Source organism: Brienomyrus brachyistius, chromosome 7 (genome assembly GCF_023856365.1).
Source record: "Brienomyrus brachyistius isolate T26 chromosome 7, BBRACH_0.4, whole genome shotgun sequence".
In the NCBI taxonomy this organism is placed as follows: domain Eukaryota; kingdom Metazoa; phylum Chordata; class Actinopteri; order Osteoglossiformes; family Mormyridae; genus Brienomyrus; species Brienomyrus brachyistius.
This window is the reverse complement of record NC_064539.1, coordinates 11,472,481-11,499,825: the sequence shown is the minus strand read 5'-3', so window position 1 is coordinate 11,499,825 and position 27,345 is coordinate 11,472,481. Positions and strand designations below refer to the sequence as shown.

Here is a 27,345-nt window from a genome sequence, read left to right as displayed (position 1 = left end):
TTAAGATATATGTATACCTTTTTTCAGTAATTTTATTTGACATTATTTAATTTATTTTTGCATTTAAGAAAGTATTTTCTTTAAAAAAAACAAATATGTACATAAATGCACTAAAAGGGTTTAGTTCTTTTGTCAGTAGTTGTATGCAGTTCAATCATTAAAAAGTTCCTAAAAAGGAAACAATCAGTTGTTCATTTTAAGAGACCTAATAGTTACTATTGCTCTTTAATAAGACAAAAGTATTTCTTATCCCATTACTCGATTAATCGATGAAATAATTGATAGAATACTCGATTACTAAAATAATCGATAGCTGCAGCCCTACACCGTACACAAACACCAGAGGGAAAGGGCAAAATCATAATCCAGAGCAATCCTAGGTGAAAACCCACATGAAACCAAGTGACAATGCAGAGGGTGAAACGAAAAGACAACACATTACACAAAGCAGGGTCAGATACATGGTGATACAACAAGTCAAATACAACTAGCGATAGCGAGATATGAACACTAGGTCCTGTTCAGCAGGCAGAGTGACTTTTCATCCCACAGAAGGGGAAAAACCTGAAGATGGCATATGAAATGAAGACGTGGAGTAGAGGCCATCAGCAGCGGACTGGAACGCACAAGCTGGACTGGGTAGGTGTTGGGACCTGCAAGATGGAAGTGAAAGGCACCTCACTCAGCGTGACATCCCTACCCCTCTGCCACCCCCCCAAAGTGTGACCTTACTCTGCAAACGTCACCCCAAGTGCCCCTAACATCTAGAGAGGGTGGCAGCAATCACATTTTATTTCCCTTTTTATACTTGAAAAAGAAGTCGAATCCCTGCACGATTAGGGCCCAACGTCCTAATTGGTGCAATAGCTGGGTGAGTGAGACTCCTTCAGAGAAGTTATTGCAGAAACAGCGATAAGAGTCTGCCATCCCCAAAAACCGTTTCAGGTGTCGTTTCATTTGGGGAACTAGAAATGAGTTAATGGCCAGTTCTTTTGTGTCTAGGGGCTTGACCGCTCCATGGCCAACCAACTTCCCAAGGTAGGCAATGGTGCCTTTCCCAAACTCACATTTTTCTAGGTTTAAAACCAGTGAAGTGAACTGAAGTGAATAATTACTGCTTTCCACTACCCATCTGTTTTGTCTGCATTTCTTGTTCATATCTTCACTTGGTCCTTTCCCTAGACAACGCCAAAACAGTTATTTTACCTTGTAATTAGGGGGTAGCATGTGGCTCAGTTGGCTGTGCCTGTAATCAGAAGGTTGTCAGTTCAAACCCTTCCTCAGCACATCTATGAAGACAATTTCCCCAATATCAATGAAGTATATATTATTAATTAGAGGGCTCAGACTTAGCAAACACCATTTTATTGTATAAATAAAGCAGCTTAAAAGATGGATGTATAATTAAAAGTGTACAGTAACCATTTTGAGGGTTGATGAACTATTATAGCTATATGTTAAATATTGTAACTAATATTAAATAATCTGATATATAGTTAAATATGCTAATTAAATGTTAATGAATTAATGTCTTTACCTTCTTTAACTGAAATCTGGCTCTATGTATTCTGTTTCAGTTCTGATGTCAAAATCAGAGCATGAATCTTCATAAACCTTTTTTCTAGCTGTATCCATCAATGACCGATAACAACAGGGCTGCAGACCAGGTTTGAAAAACAGCGAGGTCCGGGACCCAGGGTGGTGGGTCTCGTCAATCACATTATTGATACCGTCACCTTCATAAACTGTTTATATTGTTAAAGTAATTAGTTATGTGAAATGTTGGTTAGCCTCATTTTTTATTAAGGTGAATATTTAGCTTCAAATTTTATCTTTAATAAAAAATGACCAAGGTCCGGTCCTCGGTGATACCATAGCTGGCCTTGGATAATAAGTAGTGCAATACAAGTTAAATATCTCCAACTAATAATAATAATAATAATAAATTGTCTGTAGATGTGAATGTTGAGTGTGCCTTGCAATGGGCTGGTGTCCTGTCCTGGGTTGTTCGCTGCCTTCTTTGTGTAGCTTCTGGGATACACACCAGACCCATGCAACCCAAAATAGCTAGTTGGAATCTGGCTCATTCTCCTAATAGATGGTACCCAACTGGATCTAAGATGAATCTTCAGAGTAGCAACAACAAAAAGCTAGTTCTACCTTTATGATTGAATAAAATTACCATATCTTTGCTGCCTCCAAAGAACCAATAAATTAAAGAAACATTTTCTTTCTCATTTTTCTTCCACGCTTTCATTACGTACTGCTATACTGCAGTTAGGTGAATTTCTTCCGATTGTATATCTGTGTGTGCATGCACCCTGCAATGGACTGGTATAAGCTGACCAGGATAATCCCCTGTTTTGTGCCCTATATTCAAAAATTAATTTCATCACAGGCATTGAATCCTACATTATAATAAGACATCATATGATGGGCTCAAACAGCGCTGTGTACTTTTCTTTATGTTGCAGTTTCCTGACCTAGATTAGTCAAAAACTGGTAAAACAAGTTTATATTCCACCAAAGAAAACCTCAAGCAAAAGACATATTTTTTTCCAGTTTATTTTTCACAGTATGAAGAATAAGGTTCACAACATTACATTCAAAACATAAAATAAATGTATTGGATTGTACATAGCGTGACACAAGCATGAGTTTGTCAAACTTGATCTAAAGCAAGAAGCACTCAAGTCTTAAAGGGGCAGAGTCCAGGTTTTACAGAATACACAGTAATACTATCTGATAAACCCAGGAAGAACCAGGCGAGGCGAATACCTCATAATTTGAGGCTAGAAGGCAAATTACAAGCATATGCTGTTATTTCCTTCAATAAAGAATGGTTGTACATTTTCTGAAAGTCTGCTGTCAGAGGTTCTTTACTATATAATTTAAAAAAACAACCTCTTCCGAAAGGAAAAAGAATGATAAAAATCATATAGAAAAATAAATATATATAAATATATATAAAACTCAATGACTGACATGTCCAGGCAGGTGTGTCCCCTCCGGAGCTGCTACTCTACTTGTTGTTAGATCTCGAGGTGTTCCTTTTGCTCCTCTGTGTCATCTTCAATGCAGTGAAGGAAACCCGCATCCTCTCCGCTGTCCTCACACTCCTGCAGATCAAGATGTTCCTCACGTGATCCCGGAACTCCTCAGAGATAAAGTAGTAGACAAAGGGGTCCACACAGCAGTTCAGGCTGGCTAAGAACAGTGTGCTGATATAGATGCCATAGGCTGTATTTTCCTGGCCGTTTAAGAGGAGCCCATACATGACAAGCAGCATGATGTTGCTGGGGGCAAAGCACAACAAAAACATGACAAGGACGACGATGATGAGGTAGACAGTCTTTTGGCGCTTCTGCCGGACACTTTCATCAAATGTGGAATTTTTCAGACCATGAAGTATTAAAACATAAGCGATGATGGAGATTACTGTAGGAATGGTGAAAGTGAAAATTGCCATGGACATGAAGAAGCCACTTGCAATCTTTATGTGTTGAGGTTTGGTGACGTCATGGCAGGTGGTGATTCTAGGATTGATGATCTCCACAGTTTGGTCATAGAGGAACAATGGAATTGTCACCAAACACATTACAACCCAAACTGTAACTGAAACAGCAAATGCAATTTTGCTATTCTTATTGTAATCAGACATGGGATAGATAACAGCAAAATACCGCTGGACACTGATGCAGGTAATGAACAATACTGAGCAGTATATGTTCCCATAGAAGAAAGCCGCAAGCACTTTGCAGAGATCCTCTCCATGAACCCAGTTATTCTCATTAAAGTGGTAGGAAATTTTTAGGGGAATCCAGATGACAAACAGTAGGTCAGACACAGCCAGGTTGGCCATGTAGATAGCAGTAGGGTGTTTCTTCTTAGTACGAAAAATAAACACACAAATCGCCATTGCATTGGTTGGTAAGCCCACTGCAAACACGATGATGTAGAACACTGGAAGGACGACTGTGGTCAGTTTACTTGTAAGTATTGCCACTTCAGTATCTGAGACTGAGATCAGGTTGTTACTTGATTGATTAAGGAGTGACTGGGTACCTAGAGTTAGAGAGAATACAGAGTCAGAGTCAAAATGTAACAATACAATTCAAAGATTTCTCTGCATACAGCTAATGAATTCACTGGACATCCCACCTCTCCTGGATGTTCCAGGAGTCTCCCGCAAAATGACAGCAGCTTCCTGACACTCACAAATGAGTGTGACGTCTCGGTAATTTTGTGTTCTGCTTTTCAGCGGCAAGGAAATTAGCCGTCAGGAAGTTTTACCGCCACAATTCCATCCCCATATTTTACTGACACCCTCTAACCCCATTCAGAAAATTTTACCACAAGCACGCAAGTCTTCAAACTTTACTTCCAGCACCCCAACACTCAACCCCCAAGACTTGGGCTGTATCATTTTTTTTTATTCCTGTAGAGATGTTTGATACCATCAAGACATTATACTGTGATATTCCACACTATTCCATTATTATCTGATTAAATTTTCCTGTGGGTCCGGGTATTTTCAAATGTAAGCTAAGCTGCGTACCTTGCTCTTACTCTTTAATCCAACTCATCCCAAACCAGCTCTATATAGGGTTTATTTTGGGGGACTGTTCGTCCCACGTCTTCTGTCACAGCACTCTCTCTCTTTCCTTATTCACAAGATAATACTTACTACATAACCTCCAGGTGTGCTTAGGGTCATTGTTGAAGAGCAAATGATTTTCTAGGTGTGTCCAGACTTTTGACTGATAATGTACACTGCCCAAAATAAGGTCATTTGAATTTAAATTAGCAAATACTTAAAAGCTAATGGCTGCATCATTATTACAGCTCAGCAACATTATGCAGCAATAAAGTGAAGTCAGTTGAGTATCTGAATCTACTGAATGGCCAGGTGACATCATCAATGGATTTTTTCTTTCCTAACGACATGGGCATATTCCAGGACGAGAATGCCAAGATTCATCTGGCTCGAATTGTCAAATAATGGTTCAGGAGCATGAAGAATCATTTTCACACGTGATTTGACCATCATCAGCTAGCTCATAAGATGGGCAGTGGTGACTTGATGGTTAGGGAAGCGCACTTGTAATTGAAAGATTGCTGGTTCAAATCCCCGACCAGCAGGACACCACTGAGATACCCTGAGCAAGGTACCGCCCCCAAGCACTGCTCCCCGGGCGCTGAATTAGCTGCCCCCTGCTGTGTCACGAAAGTCACATATGGGTTAAATGCAGGGGACACATTTTGTTGTTGCACACTGTGTACTGTGGTGTGTTAACGCTGATCACTAAATTCTAATTCTAATAAAGTCTTGACCTTAACTGCTTTGAAAGTCTTTGGGATGTGCTGAAGACGACTTTACAGAGAGGTTCAACTCACTTGTCAATACAAGATCTTGGTGAGAAATGAATGAAAATCTGGATGAAAACAAACATTGAGAGGTTGCACACTGTAAGCTTGTGGAAACAATGCAATGCCAGATGTGCACCATAATCAAAGCTAAAGGCGGTCCATTGAAATGGTGACTTTTTGTATATCGTATACATTATTTTCCATTTTATTTTACCTATCCTTTAAAACACCGTCATGTACAATAACAATAACGATATATGTTAATGAAGTACATCAGTCTTAAACGCACAACCCATATTTACACCACTACCTGCCTGCCTTGCCTGTCCTGTCGCTAAGCCTCTGCCTACGGTGACTGAGGTACACACAGCTGAGGGGCCTGAGGTCTGAGTAGTAGCCCAGATGGAGGCTGAGATGGATGAGGATCACGACGGAACACAAGGTGCCTGAAGCTTACAGGCAACACTTCAGGAACTACAGGGAAGTGCCAAGAGAGAAGAGCACCCTCTTCGTTAAATGGTGTGCAACCAGTAAAGTGTCAGATCTTACATGCCTTCATGAGCTTGTCCTCCTGGAGGAATTTAAACACTGTTTGCCAGACTGTATTAGGCTATATCTCAATGAAGAGAGGATGAGCTTGTTATCTCAAGCTACCGTCTTCCCCAGTGCCATCTCAGTATGTTGGAGAAGTGGTTACCCTAACTGGGACTAATGGGAAGTCGCCTCGATCCACTTCACCGCACATAAAGGCTGAGTGTAGGCGATTCTACTGCCATAAGGCAGGGAGTGTAATTGTTGACTGTTTAAGCCTAAGGCAGAAGTAGCAACAACAGCAGTCGAGCCACTCTGAGGGTGTGAGTTCACTGACACTGCCCATAGAATTACTGAAGACCCATATTATGAAAAAATCCAGGCTGACTTTTGCTATTTGCCATTTCTATTCCAATAGATGGTTTCAAAATTACCTGAAGGAGCACATTCCGGTAACTGGTGCATGACAGTGGTGCAGCTCAGCTATTTTTATTTGTTTTGACATACAGTAGTGAGTTTTACTGAAGACACGTTCACCGAGACATGTCTTAGTGCATGTCAGTTCCACTGCATAAAATCCACAGTCAGACCTAGGAAGTGGTATTAGAAAGGCAGGAGTATGATCCTCATTGCATATGAAAGGATCCCAGTGTTGGGGAGAAACTAGCTACATGTAACAGTGTTACGTAACTAAAGTACAGAATAAATACTGTATGATAGTTACCCATTACTGTTACTGAGAAAAAAGTAGATAATTCACAGTTACTAATGAAAATGTCAGTAATTACAAAGGGTTTTATCCAAATAAGCTTTACCAGAAAAAAAAGCTTATATGTAGAATATAACATTTATTTTGTTGCTTTGCATTTTTTGCCATGTAGAAATGCCTTCTTTTGGCCTATTTCCAGATAACGCGGGTCAACAAAGCCAGGGGAACTTTTCAACTTTATTGCCCAGTTTAAAACATTTGTCTAAAAAAAATTACCAAAAAGGATCATTATTTTAATGTAGTAGTCAAAATAGTTACATTACTTTTTACATCAGTAACATATTACATTCCAAAAGTAACCTTCCCAACACTGAAGGTGACTGTAATCTTAGAGAATAATCTTACTGGTGGTAAAACACAAGCACTACACCCGTAGAGCAGGCTCAGAACCGGTAGTTTGTTTGGGCGTGTCCCACTGTTTTCATGAGTTGTTTGATGCCTTGGGCTTAATCTCCCAAGAATGAGGATGTGGCTGATTTGTCGGACACATTCCTGGTGCTGTCAGGACAGCTCTCTAGTGGGTCATTCTACTGCAGAACATTCTACCAGAGTTAAAGAGCACCACCCGTTTACCGCATATTCCTTGCAAATTTATTGTTCCACTTCCTATTTTGCAGTGTCTTGTCTTTTATTGTACTGCTATTTTGTAATGTATTGCACAGTTGTTTGTCTAAATGTCCCCCATGCACCTTTCCCCTGCCCTACAAGTGTGGCACAAGAATTTTACAGTGCTCCTCAGAACACATGTAACAACAATCCTTGAAACTTGAATTACAGCCGCTGTGATAGAGTGAGCATTAATGCAACTTTTCTCAACATTCAGCTCGCCTAGGATGGTGCAGTCTCAGCTAGCTTAAGCGACCAAGTTGGCTCCCTAGGCGGCTGCCAATGTCCCTTATGGGATTCATCAGCTCTCGGATGGTCACTCGTATTGCCATATTTGGTAAAATTTAAATGGAAAAAAAAAGATATCACTCCAAGTACCTTAGTTATGTGGGAGTTCTTTAGATTGCTATTTCGATATCTCTTGCCTGAAAATAATGTTCGCTGCATGGGGTGTAACTTACCGTCACTATTTGTTGGGCTTGGGTTCATGGTGAGCGGTGAGATTTGCGTCTCACTATAGTGAGAGGGCAAACTGGATTAAAAACGTGAGTCTCACAGGTAAACCGTGAGACTTGACACGTATGGTTAGTTGAGTGGGCAAATTTAATTTCCAGCCCTGGTTGTATGGATGCCTAAAAAAATACATATAAGATACATGTAAGAACAACGAGATGCTACTTCACAAAACTTATTACTGTTCTTGCAAGCATTAACATTATTATTATTATTTATTTTGGACTGCGAGAGTAACTACACGCCACATAAGCACAGTATAAAGTACAAACAGTACAGACCCTGCATGAGTATCCTGCAGCCACGCTTTTCAAAACAAGTAAATAAAAAAACACCTTACCTACTTCACCATAGAAAAACGCTTCCAAAGTAACAATCCGATTACTACAAATAGGTATAAAGCCGTATAGATCCTTCTTTGTACAGCAGGTTGTATCGCGCGCGGAAATACTAGTTAGGAAATTGCATGGAGACGTAGGACACAGACTAAATGAGCCGGGCAGGTTGGGCACGGATAGTCATGTGATCACTAGGGATCGTCAACGTAAAAATACTTTTTCAATGTCGTCAACGTGGCTAAATATTTTGATTGACAAAAAACTACGCTGGCTACGTTTTTAAATACATTGTCCGTGGGGTACAATTTGGATATCGCTAAAAACGTCTGTCAAAATTCGCCATGGTTTTCATTCCTAGTGAACACAATGGGTTCAATGCAATACATTTTTTTAAGTAAAGCTGACATGTTCCCCCAACATTTGCTTATTGTTAGTGTAATTTAAGCTTACTCGGCTTGTTCTTATATAGGCATCTATAACTACCGTTTTGAAGAGTTTGAACGACTATCATTGTATCTGCAGTGTATTTGCATCGCAAAAACATCAAAGGCGGGTGAGTGTGATAATGGTAACTGGTTTTGGACTGCAGTATTTTTTTTCAACATATCGTACTTCTATTTAATTAAGCAACAAAGAAAAGCATTCTATAATAGTTATCCCACCTCTCCCAGAAGTTTAGGGAGGCTCGTGTTGCTAGAGGCTCCCCGACGCCTGCAAATTATATACAACATTGCATGCATTTGTTTTTTAGAACGAGAGCAAAGATCTTAGAGCAGGGGTCACCAACCTTTTTGAAACAGAGCTACTTCACGGGTACTAAGCCATACAAAGGGCTACAGTTTGAAACGCCCTCCTAACTTATCTAAACTTCATGTATAATAAACTTATTTTAAATGCTTTATGTTTTAGATATTGTCATTTTCAAATCTATATAAATGCACATGTGATTAAAGAATAATAGCAACAGGATAAAATTAAATTGTAGACGCTGCTCACTGGTGAGTTGTGCTATTTTTAGAACAAGTCCGCGGGCTGCTCACGTGGTCCTTGGGGCATCCTAGTTCCCGTGGGCACCATGTCGGTGACTCCTGCTTTAGAGCTTATCTCGAATCTTTGGGGAAGGAAAGCGGGCTTCAGAGAGCCTATCAACATGCGGGAGACTCCTGGAATTTCCGGGAGAAGTGGGATGAAGTTGCCAACTTTGGTCTGCTGGACGGCGTGAGATTTGCACACACAGTGCAAAGTTTGCACACACAGGCACATGCATTTACATGCATGTAACAGTTTTATTACCTTGTAAATAGTCTGTAGAGTTTGCAGACTACCCCAAAGCTTTTGAAATAGCTAATTTTAGGATTATAATGGAATAATATAGATTTCTGTAAGATTTCCTGCACGAGCCTGCGAGTCTGAAAGTGTGAGTCTCACGTCAGATGCGTGAGAGTTGGCAAACCTGGGGATGTCTGCTATAACTCTATTCATATTGTGGCATCAGTGAGCCAAGCCCCGGCGGGTCGTAATTTGCATGTTTCCCAGTGTGTCATTTATGTAAATAATGCATTTTGCCTGGGTTTTTTCATGTGCCCGTACTTGTGTCTTGTTTAATTTCATGCTCAATCCCTGCATGTTTTAACTGCGTGTAAAGTACCCGCCATGTGCGGTTACCCCCGTTTGTACAGTGACTTCCTCTCTGTTTCCCTGTCAGGAAGTCAGTCTCACGCAGGTGCTCACTTTCTCTCCTGCTTTTGTGTGAGCGAGTTTCATTTCTGCCTGTGCAGCACTAAATCTTTTTAAGGACTCAGAATTTAATACAAGAAATGTCCTCTGAGTCCTGTTACGGCACTATGGCCAGTTCTGGCGAATACCACAGTGATGTCAGAAGTGGGATCCTGAGAATGATCCCACTGACTCTTTTCCAGTGGACCTGGAACAGGAGATCACTGAGCTTGACTCAAACTGCTTTTGGGGTGTTGAGCGCAGGTGTCCGAAAGAGCAAGTAGATCCAGAAAAGGCTAATGTTCCACCGCTGAGGGAAGCCCTGCTTGCTGCTGCCCCAAAAACAGCTGTTCGCTTCCTAAAGTTCAGCAGAGACCAACCCTGGGAGCTCTTCGCTGTACACTTGGAGCTCGGCACCACAAGCAATGCCTGGGATGACCTGATAGCAGCCACCCACCTTGGCTTGGCATTGGAAGCCAGAGCTCCACAGGGTCTCTTGGATATTTTATCAGAGGCTCGGTTCTCCCTTGTGGAACTGACGGCACCCCTAAGGCAGTGTTTTGGGAGCAGGAGAGGGGATATAAAGGCCTGTCAGCTATTCAGCATTCGGTGCCAGCACAGTGGGGAGTGGCTTAGAGTCCTGGTCATTGACATCAGTGTGCTAGCATGTCAGGCATAGCCCAGGTACCCCACGGTGATACAGGAAGACCTAACGCTGCAGGCCTTCTGCTCGGCTCTCCTCTCCGACTGGATACAACAGCAAGTCTGGCCATCTTAAGGCAGGCACTCGCCGAGGTGGGAACCGTGGAGCCAGTTTTAAGTGTAGCACCTCTTGAAGATGTTGCTGTGCACTCAGCAGCCCAGGGGGATGGTCGCTATCCTCCCGGAGATGCAAAACTCATCTGCTGACACTGTGGAAAGAGAGGGCACTGGGCTTGTTTCTGCCCTGGGCGTGCTCCTAAAGTGTTGGGGAAAAAAGCAAGGGGAGATGCAGTGAGGGAGGTATCGCCCTGACCGTCCGGAAAACCTCAGGCCAACCGCTCCACTCTAAATGTCTACCACGTCAGCCAGCTTTGCAACCTGTGGAATCCCTTCCTGCCCTGCACTATTGATGGAGTGCACTGCTGTGCTCTAATAGACAGTGGCTCCACCATCTCCATATTGACAGCAGGCCTTCCGCCAAGGACAGAGGGGCCCACTCTGCCAGGCTGGGGAACTGCCATCGACCAGCTGCACTCAGTGATGGGGGAGACCCCCATCCCTATGCGAGGTCATTGCAGACTTCAGCTGGGGTGTATGATCATTTCCCACAAGCTCTAGCTCAGTGCAGGATGACCGCCTCCTCGGGATGGATCTCCTCATCAGCCAGCAGATAGTGCTCGACCTACGACGGAAGATCCTGTTCCTGTCGGAAAACACCATCGTCATGGCTGCTGAGACCTCACTACGGCCAACAAGACGCCACATACGGGCTCCTAACCCTATGACAGCCCTGATCTGCACCCCAGTGACCTAGGCAGCTGCGGCAAAAGCAATCAAGTCCCTGTACCAGCAGAGCAGCAAGAGCCTTGATGATGTGTTTTGTGCCATGTGTCGCATGTGCCCGTGCTTGTGTCCTGTTTAATTTCTTGCTCAGTCCCTGTATGTTTTAACTGTGTGTAAATAATAATAGTAAGAATTGATACTTTATCGATCCCTGTGGGGAAATCGTCTTTTATGCTTCCCTCAACTTGTTCTTCGTAGAGTAAGTTGTCCACAAAGGACTGCCACCTATAGCAGTGCCCAGGGAGCTTGGGGTTAAGGGCCTCGCTCAAGGACCCGCAGACGTGCTGAGGTTGGGTTTGAACTGGTGACCTACTAATTACAGGCAGACAGGCTTAGCCCACTGCGCCACCATGTGCAGTTTCAGCTGTTTGTACAGTCACGCTCCCACTGTTTCCCTGTCAGAAAGTCAGTTGCACATATGTGGTCTCTTCCTTACGTGCCTTTGTGTGAGCTAGTTTAGTTTCTGTCTGTCCAGTACTGAGTCCTATTAATAAAAACAACATATATATCCTCTGAGCCTTGTTACTGCAGTACACTATGTCCGGGTCCAGCGGTTATGACAATACTATTAGCAAATTTGTGGCTTTATAGCTTAATATTTAGAGTGTTGAAAAGTAGAAAATGCTATACATTTAGGTGTCGTGTCACTAAGTATGACTGATTTAGGTCTACTAACAAGCTAATTGACACAACATACTGTTTCTGTTGGTATGGATGCTAATTGCTAAATGTGTAATTAGACCATAGACCATTAGTCTAAGAAAAAAGCGATGTTTCCATAGCTGTTCAAAAGCATCTGTCAGTCAGTCAGTATGTATGACAATAAAAATTGATACTTTATTGATCCCCTGTAGAGAAATTATCCTTACGCCTCCCTTAACTTGTTCTTTGTGGAGTAAGTTGACCGCGAAGGGCTGCCACCTGTAGCGGCGCCCAGGGAGCTGGGGGTTAAGGGTCTTGCTCAAGGACCCGCAGATGTGCTGAGGCTGGGTTCGAACCTGCGACCTTCTGATTACAAGGACACAGACTTAGCCCACTGAGCAACACGCTGCCCCCATAATAATGATAATGTTGTCTTGCTGACCATTCTATGCTCTTTCCAGTACATGTAGTTGTATATTTGCCTACCAGGGGTATAGTTAGATGTGAGGCATTTTTCCTCAGAAGAAGAACTGCCCCAACAGGGTTCACTCTAGCCGTAGGCAGAATAGACTGTTGCCTAGGTTCCCGAAACTATGTATGTTGTGGAGAAATGATTTCCAGTTTTCTGGGTGGGGGACTCTCATGTAAAGCTTTGCCTGGGGCTACCGAAAAAGTAGAGCCATTCCTGACAGCCGAATACTTCAAACGTCTCCTGTCTCCTGCTTTTCCCCTGTTTTATACAAGCTGATAAAGTGTATAACCACAAAGGGGAATCCCAAATGTAATACAGACGCTCCTCTACTTACGAACTTTCAACTTACAAACTTTCGGACATACGAACAAAGAGGACTGTAAGTCCAAATTGTGTTCATTGGGTTCCTGTTTACATTTATTTATAATACATTTATTCAAATATTAAGAAAATAAGTATTATTTCCTGTTTACATGTAATTGCATCGGGGCGGCATGGTGGTGCAGTGGTTAGCACTGTTACCTCACACCTCTGGGACCCGGGTTCGAGTCTCTGCCTGGGTCACATGTGTGTAGAGTTTGCATGTTCTCCCCATGTCGTCGTGGGGTTTTCTCCGGTTTCCCCCCACAGTCCAAAAGCATGCTGAGGCTAATTGGAGTTACTACATTGCCGAAAGGAGTGCATATACTTACTCTTTTTCAAACTAGTATGAGTTTTTGAGACGTCTTGAAACATACTGTTTGCAACAAATGTATGTTTTTTGGATCTACGTTAAAGCACTATATAATCTCTGAGTTATTATTCATCCAAGTTGTAGCCGCCAGTCCATTTAAATGGTTTTGGATAATGACTTTGGTATTATTTGACACAGAAAATATGTACTAATTTAAGTTTTTAATAACTTAACCAAAGAGAGAGAAGATCCAGGCATAGGATATTTAAGTGTGTGTTTGTTTGTGTGTGTGTGTTTTGTGTTTGTGTGTCTGTGTGTGTGTGTACTGGAATTGCACATTCCATCAGTGAGTGTGAAGGCTGAATTAGCAGAGCAATAGCACAGCTGTACATAAAATATTGCAAATCCATACAATACAATGGGAGACATATCAGTTACAAAGAGGAAAAAAAGAGGCACGGCATTCGGGGTAATGTCGGCATACCACCATGAAGGATGAACCACATCCAACAGGAGTAACTGCGGATGCAAGAGGAAGCCGTCTGACAGGGACTCTCGGTACTAACCTGGGTTCTATCCAAGAGCGAATCAGGAAATGTTTTCCTCCACCAGCATCATGTGGTGACCTGGCCACTGTTCTGCAAGAGGAGCGGCTCAGATTCCCCCAGCTCTGTAGGACTTAGATCTGTCATTCCCAAGGCAAACTGCTGCTGTATTCACCACAAAAGGAGGCTGTACACCATAATAATAAATTATTGTAAATTATTGTGTGCATAGATTTTACATATATTAATAATTACACAAAACTAAAACAAATACAAAAAGTAATACATATACATCAAATTATAATGTTTGTCCACAGACAAAAACATGGCTGGTTGTAGCTAAAGGAAGAATAGCCTAGGGCACCCGAATTATGTGAAAAGATCAGTTTTCTTTGTAGGGGTGTGTGTGTGCACTGGCGCCAGAGAGGGTCATGGCCCCCCTGATAAATTTGCTCCCCCCCCCCCCCCCACTGGCCCCCCCTCTCATAGGTCGCATATGCATAATATGCTTCTATGTTCAATTATGGATTTCAACAAATGTGACCCATCACCACGAAATGAGTCTTAAGTTGCACTGGTAGAAATACACCCATAAGAGTCATTTCGTGGTGATGGGTCACAAATGCACGGTCAGCAAGGTGCTCTCGAATCACACATGGGTGGGGGGGCACAGAAAGCAGCAGCTCAACACGTCTCTGGTTATCGTCAGCAAATGGGCGGAGTTAAGGAAGAAGACTACCGGTGAGTGAGTAAGTCATAATTTCTAAAAAGAAGACTGGAAATTATTTATTCAGTAAACTTTGGCCGCTGGAGTGACGTGTTTTTTTAGTGCCGAATTTAATTACCTTGCTAATGTTAGCTGGAACTATATGCTATTTAGCTTGCTTTTTGGCATGATACATTTAATTACATATCTAACGTAAGCTGGTGCTGGTCTATATGTTATGTCAGTTTGCAGACAATGAAGAGAAAGTCTACAGACATCTATTATTTTAAGAAGAAAGTTAATGTAGGAGAGAGAGTCAAGAGGGGAGCATTCTCCTCTTAGTGAAGAGGAGCATGCAGAGGAACAAGCAGAGGCAGAGCATGATGAGGCTAGACATGGACAGATAGCATCAGTAAGAGAGCAGAATGAAGATGAAGAACATCAGACAGCAGCAGATCAGGAACAGGCAGCAACTATGGTTAGAGAGGCGAAGCAGGACTCAGCAAAAGCAGGTGTTCCACTTGATCCTGGACCAGCGGGTGAAGTGATGACTGTAATGAAATGGATCACAAGGATTTATATTTATTAGTAGTTGAATTTGATTAGTGTGAATAGAGTTGTGTATAGGCAAATACTCTAAGTCAAAGCTGAATTGTACATAATTGGAGACTAGCGTGGTGTTTTTAAACTTGGTTAAGCTTGTTCCCAGTAACAAAACAATTAATTGAATAACACATATATATAACACATTAAAACAGGATTATTGTGGAACTGAGAATGTTAATTGTGCCCTTGAGAGGTAAAGTTGGCTATCCCACATGTCAGTCAAAAATGAGTTTAGTGTCCAATATTAATTATTGAGGGTCTATCTATCTTTTAAATATACCGAGATCTGTGCTACTTATGATATATATCAATTGTAGGGTATAGGCACACTGATTTTTTGAAAAAAATTCAACTTTGGAGCTCATTTTCTCAAACCTTTGTTTTTGTGGGATAGCCCACTTTACCTCTCAAGGGCACAATTGTACAGTATAATTGTAAATCTATGCACATGTGATCACTGGAACATTAAATGTAACACAAGAAACCAATGTATCAGTTCAGTCCAGTTCACACCTACACTTGTATATACAAGAATGGGCGCATAAGAGGTTGAACGATCAGTATCATTATTATTATGTTATAGTTATAGGAATTGAAATATACATGTACGTGTGTAGGATCATGGGTGTGTGTCTGCTGCATATATATATAATACCTATTTGTAACATTATTATTATTGTTCTTGATGTTGTTGCTGTTATAATTTTTGTCTTATTGGTTCCTGGCAATTACAGTATTGTGAACAACTGAAATAGTACCAGGGTTTTTATAAGAAACAATTTCAAAAATTGAAGGTGTTGAATCCTGCATTAGTAAGACATCATGTGATGGGATCAAACTCGTTTTCTGCATCACTGTGTACTTTTCTTTATGTTACGGTTCCCTCACCTGGTTTAGTCAAGAAGTGGTCAAACAACTTTTTGTTTCCACCAAATAATTCCTTAAGTAAAACACACTTTTTTTTTAGTTTATTTGTTTTAATTTTTTACAGTATAATGGAAAAGGTCCATAACACTACTTTTAATATATATATAGAGAGAGATAGAGTGACAGAGAGAGAGAATTTTATTGAAAGAACATCAAGAACACGCATATTCAATTTCTTTCAAATTCCTGATGTCCAGGTAAAAATCCAAATGAGTTTTTTTTTTTAGTTTCATGATTTTTTGTCTCCACAAAGTAGTTCCAAAGCATTTATGTGCAAAAATCTTTAAATCTTTGTTTTTGTGAATTGCAGTCATTTTGCCAGAAATCTGAACAATTATGTGCAATCACTGCTAAAAAAGAAAAGTGCAGAATGAACAAGTCACTTAAGAAAGAGAAGAAAATCTTATCACTGCAGTGAGCTTTTTCCACTGCACTGCACAAAACCTGGTTGCAGGTTTAATGCTGCCACTCACATGTTGAGTCATGTTGAGTTCAGACCTGTATTTTGTTTTCAGTGTGGTACAGTAACAGCAGAATTCCGACAGCCCTTTTTCCAAACCAGAATTCACACAGTGCTTGTGCTTAGGGGAAAGATGTGCTCTGGAAGTCATGGAATCACCATAACATCACCAGAATAACTGGTTTCAACAGGCATATTAAGAGTCTCAAATGAATCGCAAGTGATTATTGTGTGTGCCAGGCTTTCCAAATGCATAACTTAAATAGGGCAGTTTCATCAGAATATGTTCATTACTAGTCTAGCATGGAATTACACACATACACAGAAAAGAATTTTCCACTGTGAGCTCAAAGACTTGGAGAACACTTTACGTTGATAAGGCTGCTCTACTTACTGTGAAACGACACCACTGAATGATCAGCTTGCATCTCCTTATAAAGTGTAGAAAACAGCCATGATTTCAGGGTTCTTGTTCTGATGTAGCCGACCACACTAAACACGTCAGTCAACCTTTTGAGTACCATGAAGTAAGACTTACATCCCCAGAGTTAACTCTCTAGAGACGGATTAACTAACTACTAACTCCACAATCAGCGTTAAATGGTACTACGGTGGTTATTATCAAGTCAGTAAGTTGACTCTGGGTGATTTAATTGGGAAGTGCCAACATTACAAATTAAGGATGTAAACTCCACTTTGATAGGTAGCTAATACCCCCCCCAATCCTGAAAATGCTATCCACCTGGCACCAAATATGGCTATTGGTACCACAATAAAATCTGTGGTATTATTTAGAATCGGACCCAAAACAGAATCATTGTTATTACCTATCTCAGCTATTTAGTTGTTATTATGTAGGCTATGTTTTTTTGGTGAAAGAGCAGTATGTACATACATTTTTGATAAAAGCGTGTGACGTACCTTTGTTTTAATCTGGAAGCCTGCACTGAGACCTGCTTGTACTGGGAGACTTGTGCAGAGTAAATTACCAAAGCAATATATGCCATTTAAAAGTGAGCTATAATCCGTAGTACCCAAAACTAGGAAGTAAGCCTCAAGAAACCCCACTAAGCCTGTAAACTCACCTTCTAGTACAGCCTTATGCATCATTTGGGGGCTAAATATAATGCCAGTGCTTCTCTATGCATAATGCAGTTAGTCAGTTAGTGCTCTATGTGAAACTAGGGATGGGGGATGGCACTGAATTCGATTCGATCCAAGGTTGGTGCCGGCGGATTGATTATTCCATTTCCCAAGTGCCTGGGCCTCTTCCTCTTTCCCCCTTTATGTGTAACCTTGCCTGGTAGTAGCTCGTGTCCTGCTCCCTATACAGTACAATCCCGTTATAACGGATTTTAAGGGATCTGGCAAAAAAGTCCGTTATATCCAGAGTTGCTGTATGCCCAGAACACAACTACAGGACAACATTTACTCATGCCACACCCCAGCAGACACACTTGTGGTCTAGATTGTTATATTGTACATGCAGTAATCCAACTTTACCTGACTATTGGAAGTATATACGACTTATAAGTGGTTATACATGTACAGTACAGTAGTAACCTTGACCTCATTGCTTACTGCATCCCTTCAATTGCGAGCGTTGCCTGCCGACGCACAGCATTCCTGGTGATAGACAGCCACTCAGACCAATCAGTGTTGCCTGCTATTACGCCATGCTTATTTATAGACTGTGACTATTAATAATCCTGGCTACGTATCTGCGCTGGATATCACCGGCACGCCACGTGCCCTGTAGGCGGAGCTGCATGTCCGTTACAGCCGAACAAAACTACAGCTAGCGACCAGGGATATGACAAAACCCGGGGAAACAAAATCAAAACATCAACGCAGCACAGGGAACAGTACAGAGACACAGAACACACACAAGGAGACCACCTCTGACAGACAATCACGGGGAATGCGGACCAACACAGGGGCACCAACAACAGAAGCAGAGGACCCAGGAACACCAGGGGACACAACAGGAGGGACAAAGGGACCAGGAGTGAACGAAGGATACATAGGAGGACGAGGAGCAGACACAGGGGGCACAAAGGCAGAGGGCAAGGAGGCGATGGGCCAGGGGAAACAAGGGAGCCGGAGGAAACCCCAGCAGGCGAGGGGCAGAAGCAGGAAGGAATGCTGAAGGTAGCGAGGAGGAAGGCGCAGGCGGGACTGAAGGCGACCGCCGAGCAGCAGCCAGGGGGACCAAAGGCGAGCCAGGGGGCAGGGCGGGCAGGACCCGACCGTGGCAGAGGTGTCCTCTCCTCTTCCAGGAGACTGAGAGGCGGGGACCTGGCCGGGATTTGCCTTGCTGTTATGGTAGTGGTGGGGCAGTCACTGGGGAAGCCAGGGAGGTTAGGGAGATCCGAGGGGTCCCACTCGAGCTCCTCCTCCAACTCCACTATGGAGGGAGGAGCGGCGGTCCAACAGTCAGGGACCTCCTCGGGGACAGGGGCCATGGGAGCAGGGTCAGGAACTAGGAGAAACACACGAAACTAGGGGCGTTGCAGGAGGCACAGGAACCACTGGGGGGTGCTGCAGGAGGCACAGGAACCACTGGGGGGCGCTGCAGGAGGCACAGGAACCACTGGGGGGTGCTGCCCGCATCGAGTCCTCAACAGTCCTGGCCCATTTAAGGGTCAGACGTTTCCCCAGAAAGGGGTGCGAGGCCGACTTTGCCAGTAAAGCGGCAGGCGGAAGATCGGGGTAAGCGGTAGGTGGCGTGAAAACCGCCGGGTTCAGAATTGGGAGAGAGTCCTCCTGACATCCAGCAGGGGGGGCGTGGCACACAGGAGTATTGGATGTAGGTAAGAAGCGGTAAGGTGTAGCGCAGGTTTGCATAGGATGATCCCTACTTCCCGGATAGAGCTGCAATGATACACGTATTCATTCTGTGCCATTCAGCTTATATCATTTTTAATTCAGTACACACAATGAAACATAATCAGCAGTTTGGGAACATTTTGGTTTCCTAGCAAATTACACAATACTGGACAGAGAGTAGTTGATAAGACCAAGACTGTCTGTTTGCTGTTATACTGAATTTGGATATGTTGCTGGAACAACATTCGACATGCTAACCCATTTGAGACAACATCACCCAAGTGTGTATATGACCAAAGCAAGGCAGAAACAGCCTCTACAAGTTAGGCTCCCTATGGCATTTAAGGTGCTTTTACCAGGAATTTCGGACCTGGCTCAAAAAATAATTCCAGCAATAGGAGTGTTTATTGTTGCTACAGATAAATTCTACTCTGTAGAATAGAATACAGAATTTAATTTTAATTGATGTTATGCAGTCTGACATTTGATTTATTTATTTGTTTTACATATTTAGTTGTATAATGCAGACCACCTTAAGCGAAATGATTTCAGAAAGACAGATTAGGGATGCCTGGGAGAGAGGAACTAGTTAGACTTGGGCAGAAATACGCTAATATTCCCCCACCCTATCAGCAGATTTACTGGGAAATACCGGAATAGCACTATTGCATCATTTGCAGGTGGCAGGGAGGTGCTGTCAATTTCTGGGAGACTCCCATAACTCCTGGGAGAGCTGGGATGTCTGACAGTGCGCATATACTGTAACCATCTCAGGTTTTATTATTCAGACACACTGCCATCAGACACATTGTCCTTGGTTTACAATTGCTGCTAATTTTGTTTATGTTTGCAGTTTTAGTAGTGAATAATTTCAAAACAAATTCACTTTCCTTGCTGTACTGAAATTGCGCTGAATCGTGAACACAAAACCAAGGTTTGTATCCATCCAAATTTTTGTACCATTACACTCATATCCCCAGGCCATATTTGACGGAATATCAAAATCATTTTGTGGGCTGTAAAGAATTGTGCGGCAGGCCACATCTACACACTAATACTCTTTGATACACACCTGAAGCGACAGCTGAGACAAAATACACAACATTTCTGAGGCTAGCAGGTGAGTGACAACAAGCATACAGTAAACTGTTGCTTCCTTCAACAAAGAAGGGTTGTTTTTCTGAAAGTGTTAGGATCAGGTCCTGCCCTGTCATTTCCCTGTTGGCCAGCAGGTGTCGCTGATTAGCCCCATCCCTAGTGTTTTGAGTCCTTAATGAATGTTAATTACCCACACCTGTTCTTTGTTATTTCGAGCCCTAGTTTTGCATTTGTTGTCAACAATAGCCCTAGTAGTTATATGCCTGCAACTGCTCTGTTACCTGCCTGAGTTTATTTGTGATTGTTGTTTGTGCTTTTGCTTGTGATCCCTCAACTTTTCCTTATACGTAATTCCAGAGCTTGTTTATCCTTGTTTAGGAGCCTTTGTTTTGACCCCTTGTGATCCCTTTTGTTTTTTGTGTGTTTCAGTTCTGTTTGAATAAAGTTTGTATTTGTTATAAGCTGCACCACACCTCACGGTGACAGTCAGTGGTCCTTTTCTTAAGAATGAAAAAAACCACAACCCCTTTAGGATAATGAGAGTTATGTGCAAAAATAAAAATTAAAAAACCAAGTGTCCAGACAGATGTATCCCTTCAGGAACTACTGCTCTGCGTGTGGGCAGATCCTGAGGTGTCTGTGTTGCTCTTGTTTGAATTCTTTAAAGGAGAGAAGGAAACCCTCATTCTCTCCACTGTCCTCACACTTCTGCAGACCAGCGTGTTCTTCACGTGGTTCCGGAACTCCTCAGAAATGAAGTAGTAAATAAAGGGGTCTAAACAGCTATTCAGGCTGGCTAAACACAGTGTGCTGATATAGAAGCCATAGGTGTTACTTTCCTGGCCTTTTAAGCGAAGCCCATAATGGATGAGCAACATGATGTTGCTGGGGGCAAAGCACACCAAAAATATGACAAGAATGACCACAATGAGGCAGACAGATTTTCTGCGCTTCTTCTTGATATTTTCAAGAGTTGTGGAATTCCTCAGAGCCTGAACCATTAAAACATAAGCAACGGTGCAGACTACTGTTGGAATGGCAAATGCAAATATTCCCATGGACAGGAAGAATCCACTTGCAATCATTGTGTCTTGAAGTTTGGTGACGTCATGGCAGGTGGTGATTCTAGGGTTATTGAGCTCCACAGCTTGGTCATAGACATACAGTGGAATTGTAACCAACCAAATTACAACCCAAACTGTAATTGATACGGCAAATCCAATCTGACTGTTCTTAGTGTGAACAGACAAGGGATAGACAACAGCAAAATACCGCTGCACACTGATGCAGGTAATGAACATTACTGAACAGTACATGTTCCCATAGAAGAAACCCACCAGCACTTTACAAAGCTCTTCTCCATAGACCCAGTTATTGCCTTTTAAGTGGTAGGAAATTTTTAGAGGGATCCAGATGACAAACAGTAGGTCAGACAGAGCCAGGTTGGCCATGAAGATAGCAGCAGGGTGCTTCTTCTTTGTTCTGAAGATAAACACCCAAATCGCCATTGCATTGGTTGGTAAGCCCACTGCAAACACGATGATGTAGACAACCGGAAGGAAGACTGTGGTCAGTTTACTTGTTAGTATTACCACTGCTTGATCAGAGACTGAAGTCAGGTTCCCAGCGGGTTGACCTTCAAATGATCGAAAACCTACAGTCAGAGAAAATACAGAGTCAGAATTCAAATTTAACAATACTCCAAGGACATGCATTTGGGTATGGATGGTAGGGACATGTCCCTTCTAATACTGTGGGAGGACAATCTGTGTTTAGGGGAGAATGGAGGTTAGGGGTTGATTTGGTCCTTACCAATGTTGAAACCAAATCTGTGCCCTTGCAATGCACCTCTTCATTTCAGATCATTTTTTTTGTTAACACAATAAGGACATCACACAAAGTTGTGGTTAAAATTTAAAGAAAAAAGTTTCGGTTTTTGACAGCAGTCACAGATGGAGATTCCAATCTCCATAGAGAGCATGCTTTTCAAACATTTGTGTCTCCAACGCTTTGATTAAGTGTTTCAAAGTACAGTGTTCAAAGTCACACTGAGCCTGATGGCCTTTAAAGACTAGTTAGGTTTAATTAGTCGTGGTCTATTCTACGGAAGCACATTTCTGCCACAAAAAATAAAAATACTTGAGATACTAAGTCATCATTTTGAGATATTTAGCTGAAAGTTGAGAAAAGTGACGCAGAACAGCAGATATTCTAATGCAGTTGCGCTTCATTTGTATATTCAGACATTGCGTGACTAGTTTGACAAGATTGAGAAATCTGCTCCCACTATCAGTCGTGAAATGCAGCCATATCTGCATGCTCATCAGCGTATGAGAAAGCGAAAGACATCTGTTGATGTGTCTGCTTATCAGGAAGTAATATTGAATGGCAGACAGTGATTCCAAGCTGTGATGTTTAATGTCAACATTAGTCAGCTAGTCTCCAGCCATAGACGCATAGAAGGACATATGCGATCTTTTTGCTGGTTTATTTGATGAGGACTCTTTGGATATTGTTGTTTGAGTAAAGGCTGGTCCTCTTACCGCCACATCTCCTGAAGAACTAGACAAGGACTTGGTGGACGGGATTAAAAAGGAGCTGAGAATAACAATGACCTTGCTGTACGTTCAGTTTCAGCTAGTGAACAGCTTGGATTTTTAAGGCATCATACACTACTTTTCTGTAAAATCAGAGCAAAACACTGTTCGTTTCATTTGGCTCTTGGACGCTAGTTGGCTACAGAAGAAGTTCTACAGAAGAAGAAGAAGAAGTTTTACTTAGTTGGCACTTGGTGCTGTTTTTTCCATGCTGAGAAAATCATTGGAAAGTATCTGATGGTTTCCATTATAAAATTAATGGGAATTGGTCTAGTAGTTGCCTATAGGTAACTTCCATCAAACTGAATTAAACTTTCCATCAGGATATAGTCACTCCTGCTGGTATATAATGGTTTCTACTGTACAGTTAATGGTTCTTACTGGTTTATAGTGGTGCCGGTGATCCCATCATATTTCTTAAATTGCTTAAAAGAATATACAAATTAGATAAGACATTAAAATTACAACAAATTTTCAACTGTACAAAAACGTCAAGTGAAAAGCTGCTGCATTTTATTCTGTGAAACAAGTAAAAGTTCTTTATTAAATTATATTTCATATAAATGTGATTTATTCTTTCAGAGTTAATTCCTTGATTTCAGACCACTACCCGATTCTATTTCGTCTCTGATTATATACCACTACTGCTAAAAATAAGAGTGTATTGTTAATGTGTCTAATTTTCATAAATCAGTAAGATAAAGTAGTAATCATGCTTAAAGTATATATTTTTGTTTCAAACATTTTCTATAGTTTTCTAACTAAAATAAAACATAAACACAAGATATTTCACCCATAAAAGAAACTATTAGGGAATATCAACAACGAAAAACAAGCAACAATGCAATCATCTTAAGTGAAAACCCATTAAGACCCCATTACATGGGTAGAAGACTTTCATTACAGCTAATTATGATAAGCAACAGGATCCATTAAGGACAATGCAAAAACCATTATGGATTACAAATAAATACAAGAACGATTAGGAGCTGCCAATAAAAACAAACATAAAGCAAAATAATAGGCCAAAATGTCACCGTTAAACATAATCAGAAACCAAAAAGACTCCATTGCATACGCAGAAGATTTCCGTATTGATTAAATTGTGCAAGCCAACAGGGTCCATTAGAAACCATACACTCCATTATGAAATAATTATAAACCACTAACAAAAAGTTACATTTGAGTACACTGTAAAAAAAAGACAAGCTTAAAATTTCAACATAACTTACTGCGCTCGATTTCTGAGTTTTCAGGGCAACTCAAACTTCTAAGTTTTTAAGAAAACCATCTATTGTTATGCCGAGTAATTGGTTTTCATTCAGAAAATTTATCTTTCATATCTATAAAAACTTCAAATTTTTAGTTTTACATACTGTACTAAGGATTCCTAACAACAAAAGTTATTCCAGTTGTCTTTTCTTAAGATTTATCTTTCAGTCTTTGTGTATTTTAAAGACTTTAAAATTTGAGTTTAGCAGCTTTATTCATTGCATTGTCCAGGGGTACAAACACAGTGCCTGGCAATCTTTGGGTCAGAGGCACAGAGGTTTAACCCACTGAGCTACATACTGTCCCCTGGGATTAAGATGCAGCCAAAACTGAACGGTTATAAAACTGTGAACAGTGTTTTTACGTTAACACCTTATTCATTTTATATTCCATACACCTGAGCATGTGGCTGTGTGAGCTAAGCCTTTTTACTCATGGACGAAAGGTGTTTATTGGAAAATGTCTATTGCTAACAAATAGTTAAGGTTATTTAATAGTTTAAGTGTGGCTTAATGTTGTTGATATTTGCATGAGCACACACGCAATAAGCACATACAAGAAAAGATGCGATGTCATAAAGATTTTAAAATCATTTTTGAATAATACAAATTTCAATAAAGATCATATAGAAGACTAACACTGTTTAGGGTACAGTCTTACAACTAAACATAACCAAGACCATAACTGATCCACATGAAGTTGTGTAATACCGGACACTGCAATCTTCGTTTACTATGTTTCGTTTTCACGATCTGCATGCGCCGCGAATAGGTCTCAGTAACGCGTGGATTTGTAATAAAAGGATAAGTAACTTAACTTTTTATTAATATATATATTTTCTGGGGGGGAGCTGCCGATATTGGATGGGGGGGGGGGGGTTGTGCCCCCCCAGTCCCCCTGTTTCCAATGCCCTCCTGTAGAGTGTAAAGTATAAACTGCGCGGAATTTCCCTGCAGCAACGCGTTTCAAGACAAATAATAATAATAATAATAAAAAACCTTACCTTTCTTAGCCACAGAAAAATGTGTCCAGAGTAACAAAGTTACTTGAAGTAGCTGTTTAGATGTATACATCCTTCTTCGTAAAGTAGGTAGGTGTATCACCTGGTGTTTGCTGTCGGAAAATGGGACTCTTGTAAGAGGACACACATTACAGAAACTGGGAGACTGGTCACGGATAATCATGTGACCACATTAACCTGGGTTTAGTGAAAACTGTTCCCCAGAAAATTTGTGTATTGTTAGTGAAATTAAAGCGCATCGGTGCGCATTTGATATGCACCAAAGGGCACGGTACCCGCATAAAACTACATTCTTGAACAATCTGAAAGACTGTCTTGGTATCAGTGGTGAAGTGAAATTGAAAAACATCAAAGGCGGGTTAGTGCGGTAATAATAAAATATTGTAGGACTGCAGTATATCTTTCAATATATTTCAGAAAATCATCAAATTACTAAAACTTAAATTACTATTCTTCTAATATATCGTGTCTATTTTTACTTTTCAGCAAAAAAGTTGTGCGTTACCAGATAACTATTATAACAAAAAAAGTGGCTGAATGTTTTATACACTGTTCAAAAAAATTAAAGGAACACTTTGATCTCAATCGGAAAAAAAATCATGCTGAATCTATACTGATACAGTATGGACTGCGTAATGCCACATCGTTTTATGGAAATTAAAATTATCAACCTAATTATCAACTGAAAATCAAAGCGAAAAAATGATGTGGCAGGCTGGTCCATTTTGCTGAAATTTCATTTCAGCAACTCAAAAGTAATCGTAGTTTACTCAGTAGTTTGTATGCGCCCCACGTGCTTGTATGCTTGCCTGACAACATCGAGGCATGCTCTTAATGAGAGGACGGATGGTGTCCTGGGGGATCTCCTCCCAGATTTGGACCAGGGCATCACTGAGCTCCAGGACAGTCTGAGGTGCAAGCTGGTGGCATCGGATGGACTGAAACATAATCTCCCAGAGGCTATTGGATTTAGGGCAGACAACCATGGCTGCCATTGAATGGTATCAGTTCCTTCATCCTCCATTAACTGCCTGCATACTCTCTCCACATGAGGCTGGGCATTATCGTGCACCAGGAGGATGCACGATCCGAGGAGGATTTCATCCTGATACTCAATGGCAGTCAAGGTGCCGTTGTCTAGCCTGTAGAGGTCTGTGCGTCCCTCCATGGATATGCCTCCCCAGACCATCACTGACCCACCACCAAACCAGTCATGCTGAACAATGCTACAGGCAGCATAACGTTCTCCATGGCTTCTCCAGACCCTTTCACGTCTGTCACGTGCTCAGGCTGAACCTGCTCTCATCTGTGAGAAGCACAGGGCACCAGTGGTGGACCGGCCAATTCAGGTTTTTCTATGGCAAATGCCAGTTGAGCTTCATGATGCCAGGCAGTGAGAACAGGGCCCACTAGAGGACGTCAGGCCCTCAGGCCAGCCACGTGAAGTTTGTTTCTGATTGTTTGGTCAGAGACATTCACACCAGTGCCCTGCTGGAGGTCATTTTGTAGGGCTTTGGCAGTGCTCATCCTGTTCATCTTTGCACAAAGGAGTAGATACTGGTTCTGCTGATGGGTTAAGGACATTCTACGGCCCTTGTTGAGCTCTCCTAGAGTAACTGTCTGTCTCCCGGAATCTCTTCCATGCCCTTGAGACTGTGCTGAGAGACACAGCAAACCTTCTGGTAATAGCATATATTGTTGCGCCATCCTGGAGGAGTTGAACTACCTGTGCAACCTCTGTAGGGTCCAGGTATCACCTCATGCTACCAGTAGGGACACTGACCGTAGCCAAATGCAAAACTATTGAAAAAAAAAACAGTCAGAAATGATGAGGAGGGGAAAATGCCAGTGGCCTCCACCTGTTAAACATTCCTGTTTTGGGAGTCATCTCATTGTTGCCCCTCTAGTGCATGTGCATGTATTATTCACAGACACACACCCCTAAATTGAGAATTGGGTGACACAAAAATTGTGCTGTGGTCTCTTAATTTTTTCTATGGCTGTCTTTCATTGTCTTCTAATTGGCTGTATCACGTACTGTAGTCCAAACATGATCAAGGGATCACGCCTGCGGTAAAAACTACGCTACTTTCATTGGCTCAAGATATT

The 27,345-nt window shown here is 41.7% G+C and overlaps 2 protein-coding genes across 2 annotated transcripts; both read right to left on the bottom strand.

Moving 5' to 3' along the window:
- Positions 1 to 2,549: 2,549 nt before the first annotated feature.
- LOC125745854 (proteinase-activated receptor 2-like) lies at positions 2,550 to 8,291 on the bottom strand. Its single transcript, XM_049019094.1, has 3 exons — positions 8,130 to 8,291; positions 7,738 to 7,908; positions 2,550 to 4,065 (listed from the first exon to the last, which is right to left on the bottom strand). Exons 2-3 carry the CDS (start codon positions 7,763 to 7,765, stop codon positions 3,023 to 3,025), a joined length of 1,071 nt encoding a protein of 356 aa, XP_048875051.1. The 5' UTR covers positions 7,766 to 7,908; positions 8,130 to 8,291; the 3' UTR covers positions 2,550 to 3,022.
- An 11,033-nt stretch (positions 8,292 to 19,324) lies between these two features.
- LOC125745850 (proteinase-activated receptor 2-like) lies at positions 19,325 to 25,524 on the bottom strand. Its single transcript, XM_049019088.1, has 2 exons — positions 25,219 to 25,524; positions 19,325 to 22,000 (listed from the first exon to the last, which is right to left on the bottom strand). Exons 1-2 carry the CDS (start codon positions 25,397 to 25,399, stop codon positions 20,943 to 20,945), a joined length of 1,239 nt encoding a protein of 412 aa, XP_048875045.1. The 5' UTR covers positions 25,400 to 25,524; the 3' UTR covers positions 19,325 to 20,942.
- Between the last annotated feature and the right edge of the window lie 1,821 nt (positions 25,525 to 27,345).

Coding starts and splice junctions, on each gene's coding strand:
- LOC125745850 (XM_049019088.1), bottom strand. CDS start 25,399: ATGATTATCCGTGACCAGTCTCCCAGTTTCTGTAATGTGTGTCCTCTT. Junction 22,001..25,218: donor TTTTTCTGTGGCTAAGAAAG/GTAAGGTTTTTT, acceptor CTCTGACTGTAG/GTTTTCGATCATTTGAAGGT.
- LOC125745854 (XM_049019094.1), bottom strand. CDS start 7,765: ATGAACCCAAGCCCAACAAATAGTGACG. Junction 4,066..7,737: donor AAGCCCAACAAATAGTGACG/GTAAGTTACACC, acceptor CTCTAACTCTAG/GTACCCAGTCACTCCTTAAT.